Genomic DNA, 6,000 nt, shown 5'->3' with positions numbered 1-6,000 from the left:
AGACAGTCCTTTTAAAGTCTATGAAAAACCAAGGAGGAACAGTAACCAAGGCCACCGCAGGAATTTTTTAGATAAAAATAAAAAATACAGAAGCTGAAATTTGACTCAGGGAACTCGGAAAAATGACCAGCAACTCACACGCAGAGGCGAGGAGAAAGGTAGATCAGAACCAGAGCACGTCGGAGCCAACTTCCACTCTGAACTCTCCCTGCACTTGGTGACATGAATAGGGAACGACTGTACAGAATCAGCAGAGGGGGAGTTCCATGGTGCTCCAGTGGTTAGGACTCCAAGCTTCCACTGCCGAGGGCCCGGGTTCGATCCCTGGTCAAGGATGGCAGGGTCCAGGTTTCAGTAACAATGGTATCGGATTTAGGACTGGAAAATAGATACCAAACATTCCAAAGTACACATGAAGCCACCGCACTCCTGTCCACAAGAAACGAGGGAACCAAATGACCTGACAGGAGCTAGCGATGAAGAGAGGCCCCTCTGGCTGGCTTCCAGGTGCCGCACCAAGCCCTACGGAATGACCACAGGAAGCACGGGTCAGCGCGGCCAATTCTCCCACAGGCTCCCAGCTTGGTAAGCCCCAGCCACCCTGAGCCTCGATGCCGGCACCCTCCCAAGTGCACCTGCAGCCAAGATCTACCAGAAGAAACGGGCAAAGTCAACTCCCATTTAGGTGCAGTTGACGAGCACACAGGCCGCTGGTCTTTCTAGGATGTTATTTATTAAAAATAGATTCTCTATCTCCCCTCATCCATGCTAGCAAAAGGGTCTTTCCCAACATTTTTTCCCCAAATGGATGAAATAACAGGTTTCCAGGACTCAGATATCATATCGTTCCCTAAGTTGAGAAGTCAAGCTTTTCTGGGTCACTGCTGGGGGAGGAAAGGGTCGGAACATGGCAGTGTGGGTCCCGGTGCTTAAACGTGGCTGACACGGCCATACGGCTAGACTAGAGCTCCTGGGACTCCAGGCTTCAGGGAGCCTGGGCAAGTTCATGACGACAGGCCTTGATGCTCCCCCCACCGCCTCTGGGGTCTCCAGACAGCCATGTACTTGATGCTTGAGAAGAGACGAGAGCCAGCACGGCTTCAACACGTGCAGGAAGGAATGGAGAAAGCTGGGCCCAAAGCGAAATATGAACGCATGGGAAAGGCAGGCCTGGACTGGGGGGAAGAGAGACGGCACGGACGGTGTGCCAACCGTCGAGCTCTAAGCAGACCCCCTCGGAAGCGACTCTGCCTTAAGCCATGTTCAGCCCACAGACTGAATTCCTGGCCAGCTCCTGGGTTTCCTGGGGATCCTGTTGCTTTTAATAGTCCAGTCAGCTGCCACTCAGTCCCGCAAGTCAGGGTATTTCCTTACGAGTCAGCCGCCGACGCCCAAGTGTCTCTCCACTATTTCTTCCGCTTCAGTTTCATATCTTTTTTGTTCTTCATATCTCTGTTTTTCTTCAACTTTTTGTTCTGTTTGGGTTCTTGTTTGGCCTCCGGCTTCCTTTTCTTGTCACTAGAAAAGAAAAAACAAGAGTCGAAAGAAAAACAGGCTGGATCTGTTACCTCTTTCAGATTGCTCTGCTTTGTCTGAAAAAGGGTTTCCGTCATCTGAAACTTGATGTAAGAATGTGCAGTTACACAGACATGTTCTCTGCAGGCCTACGGGGCGCTGTGCTGGGGGCTGAGGACACAACGCACCAACCCAGTTCCCGCCCTAACCAGGCTTAGTCTGTGGAGGGGAAAAAACCTACACCTGAACTCCTGAAATTTCCCCTCCTAAAACTTAAGAAAAATCCAAGGCATCACAAGAAAAATTCATTCCCATCAATTACCACTGAGGATTACCCTGGAAACCAGCCATATTATCCCAGTGACCGTGAGGACAGTCCCCAATATAATACAGAGCATGAAATTCCCAGAAAAGCCATACAGTTCTTCTTGATGTGCTGTTAACCTCTCCTACGTGAGAAGAAAACCCAAAGGCATAGGGACACACTTCAGCTGGCTACTGGTCCTCGCTGACAGATTAACAAGAGAATGGCTAGAAACGGCCACCTTCCTGACAGGTTACAGGTTACAAATTTCTCTCCAGTCTCATTCTGCCCTGGAAACAAACACCTCCTTAGAAGAAGAGGATGAACAATTCTGTCCGGAGACCATTAACATCACCTGAATGAAATCACTGCTAATAAAACAAAGAAAAGATGCCTCAGATGCATACATAATGACAGTCAGCGTTTTCACCTCCAAAAGCACAAGCTTTGACGTCAACACTGAACCGTGGATGCACGAACAGCCGCACAGGCTGGATAGTAATGCGGAAGGCTCTTCCAGGCAGTGACAGCCGACCCAGAGGCAGGAGAGGCGGAGCACGGGACTAGGCTGTCAGACACCGCGTGCTCAGCCAGCCTCACTCCAAAGCCACCACAGTCGAGGCGGCAGCCACCATCAGCCCTGGGCCACGTCTGCTTTTTCATCCAAGCCAGAAATTAGGACGCACCGACAGTGGGCTTTTGTGCCACAACAGAGACCATCAGGAAAACAAGGCCAGCACTGACGGTGGAAGCTTCCAGGCAGCACAGTGATTCATGGAGATGGCAGAAGAGGATATCCTGATTTGGGGGGTCTATGGCTCCTAGAGTCACAAGATGTCCTCTTTCCAAATAAACTCTTCAGCGGACCCTGTTGATGGCAATGCCAACAACGCACCCTCTCCACGAACCCCCAAGCCAACCCTGGAAGCCTCACCTCCAGAGGCCCAGGGCAGGGGAGGCCTCACGTGCTCCCCAGGGAAACTCCAGCGAAGGTTCTGGCCCACGGAACTACTCCATCCTCAGACATATGGCTCCGCAGAGAAGTAGCTGGGGCAAAGGTTTATCAAAAAGCAGTCCAGGGAGTCCTGGAGCTCCCCAAGATCCCTCCAGGTGGGCCCCAAAGTCAAAACTATTTTCAAGACAATCCTAATACATAACGTGCAGAGGCTACCAGCCGTATGATAGCACAGCAGATTGAAGGCAGAAGCAGACTAGAGAATCCAGCTGCTTTCTAGTTTCCCAAATATTAAAGAGATTTGGAAAAACATAAATGTAAAACATTCCCACTCTTCTCACTGAAATTCTTATGAAAAGATTATTTAAAAAAAAATTTTAAACCCATAATGAGTCCATGACTGTTAATTTTGAATGAGAAAACTTTTTTTTAAACTTCTCAGTATTTCATTTCTAAAATGGGAAATATTGATACAACCAACATGCACAAAAGCCATTTGGGGTCTACAACGCAAAACGTTGAGAACCACTGGCTTAGAGGCAGGAGAGTACAGCAGGTAAAACTACGGGCTTTGCAGTGGAAAGACCTGGTCCTGATTCTGGCTTTATCTCTTACTAGTTATATGCTTCTTGGGAGGCCACTTAACACCAGAGAGCCTTGGTTATTACTTCATCTTTAAAGCACTGATATAAGCATAAAACTCCTAGAAGAGAACATGGGCAAAACATTGTGACAAATATCATACCAATGTTTTCATAGGTTAGTCTCCCAAATAGAAATAAAAACAAAAATAAATAAATGGGATCTAATCGCACTTACAAGCTTTCACACAGCAAAGGAAACCATAAACAAAAAGAAACCTACAGAATAGGAGAAAAATTTGCAAATGATGCAATCAACCAGGGTTTAATTTCCATTTCCAAAATATACAAACAGTTCATATAGCTCAATTTAAAAAAACCAAAACAAAACAAAAAATGGGCAGAAGACCTAGAGACCCTTCTCCAAAGACGAAGTACAAATGGCCAACAGACACACGAAAGTATGCCCAACACTGCCAAGTATTCGAGAAACGCGAGTCAAAAGCACAGAGGTACTACCTCATGCTGGTCAGAAGGGCCATCATTAAAAAGTCTACAATTAACAAATGCCGGAGCGAATGTGGAGAGAGAACCCTCCTACACTGTTGGTGGGAATGTGAGTTAGTGCAATCAATATGGAAAACAGGATGAGATGATTGGATGGCATCACGGACTCAATGGACATGAATCTGAGCAAACTCCACCAGATGACGAAAGACAGGGAAGGCTCGAGTGCTGCAGTCCATGGGGTCGCAAAGAGACGGACTGAACAACAACGGAAACCAGCATGGAGGTTCCTCGGCAAATTAAAAATTACCAAATGATGCAGCAATCCCACTCCTGGGTATATAGCTAGATAAAACTACAATTCAAAAACGTATATGCACCTCTATGTATACAGCAGCACTACTCACAACAGCCGAGATCTGGAAGCAGCTACATGCCCACTGAGAGATGAGTGGGTAGAGAAGATGCGGTACGCATCCACAATGAAGTAACTCAGCCACAGAGAGAATGGAATAATGCCATTTGCAGCAACATGGATGCAACCAGAGATTATCATACTAAGTGAAGTAAGTCAGAAGAACGACAAATACCATATGACATCACTGATATCTGGAATCTAAAATGTGACGCAAATGAACCTCTCTCTGAGACAGTCACAGAAACAGAACAGACTTGCGGTTGCCAAGGGGGAGGGAGGCAGGAGAGGGATGGCGTGGGAGCCTGGGATTAGCAGGTGCGAACTGGTTCATACAGAATGGATAAGTAAGGTCCCACTATACAGCACAGGGAACTACAGTCGACATCCTGTGACGAGCCAGAACGGAAAAGAACATGAAAAGTACATGTGTGTATAACCGAGTCATTTCACTGCGGTACAGCAATGCTGCAAGTCAATTACACTTCAATACAAGAAAAGCAGTGATGTAAGAACAAAGCCACCTCTGCTGTCCTGAGCATGAAGGGAAAGCAGCATTAAAGCCCCCAGGAAGTGCTCAGTCAGCAGCAACTCCAGGGCTGTTCAAGCCCAGCTCCCTGACTGTCTAGGAACATGAGGGACGCAGAGATCCAAGCCTCCAACTGATCAGTAGGACATACGATACAAAAGGAGCAACCCTCAAAGGAGAGAACAGTGACTCCTCAAAGCACCTGCTCCAGCCTCCTTTCCCAAGTGAAAGCTACTAGGGAAGCAGAGAGAAGGCCAGAAGGCCTCCCCTGCCTGGTGGATGCCGGGCCCTCACCTTTTCAGGCTGACGATTGATGCATTCTGCCCAGCTTTGTTCAAAACTTCATTCCATTCTTCATCATCCCCACGGATTACATATCTAAAAAAGTAAAAGGAAATATCAAAGCCTGCTCAAAGGAAGAAAAGACAGCTTAAAAGAAAGTAAGAGGGTGGTGACGTTCTCATCACACATGTCCTGCCATGAAAGCCAGGCTGAAATATGCCAGCGTCTGTACATCAGAGAGCAGGGGACGGGAACGTCACCGGAGCAAGCAGGGCCAGCAGGGGTCATGGGCACGGAAGGCAGCCACCCGACTTCTAGCTGACTCAGCAACCATCCAGGAGAAGCCTCCTATCACCCCCACAATCTCCCTGCTCGCCCCCACCTCCACAGCCCACAAGCCCCTGGACTGCGCCTTGCCCCCCCCACCTCTGGGATCTAGCAGTCCTGGCAAGTCAAGGGTCTGATGCTGCAAAGCCAAGGGCAAAGCTCAATACCCTGCTCTCGGACCTCCAGGCTGCCTCCATTTGATGTCCAACCACCATCCCTAATGACCCAGCAACAGGACTAAGGGTCAAAAAGGCTCAGAGGCTACCCAATTCTGGAGCATTATTCACAATCTATGGGGCAGACACCACCATTGTAGCTGAAGCTCAAAAAGAGCTGTAACTTCCAGGGCATAGAAGGCTGGAGAACAAGGGAGTTTTGTTGGAATGTTGGCCATAGAACCCTTTCTTCAAATTCACATCAAAAGCCAAGTATTAAAAAGTAGCCACTGAAAGTGGGTGCTTATGGATCAGCAGCCCCCTCCCCTAAGGGGCCTGGGACACAACACCATTTGCAAGTCGTGACTTACAAAGTGGCAGAGCAGATATGGGGAAAACAAATCTTTCAAAATTATGCAAATAGTGAATG

General features: G+C 48.1%; 1 protein-coding gene across 1 annotated transcript in view; it reads right to left on the bottom strand.

The window, feature by feature from the left end:
• Positions 1-714: 714 nt before the first annotated feature.
• Positions 715-6,000, bottom strand: part of NAT10 (N-acetyltransferase 10) — a 38,166-nt gene continuing 32,880 nt past the window's right edge. The window contains exons 28-29 of the mRNA XM_055549292.1: positions 5,101-5,184; positions 715-1,518 (exon numbers count right to left, since the gene is read on the bottom strand). Of these exons, the coding sequence (XP_055405267.1) occupies positions 1,407-1,518; positions 5,101-5,184 (196 nt within the window). The 3' untranslated portion in view covers positions 715-1,406. The remainder of the gene's footprint in view (positions 1,519-5,100; positions 5,185-6,000) is intronic.

Source organism: Bubalus kerabau, chromosome 15 (genome assembly GCF_029407905.1).
Source record: "Bubalus kerabau isolate K-KA32 ecotype Philippines breed swamp buffalo chromosome 15, PCC_UOA_SB_1v2, whole genome shotgun sequence".
Lineage (NCBI taxonomy): Eukaryota > Metazoa > Chordata > Mammalia > Artiodactyla > Bovidae > Bubalus > Bubalus kerabau.
The sequence above is the reverse complement of the archived record's forward strand: the minus strand, read 5'-3'. Positions and strand labels throughout refer to the sequence as shown.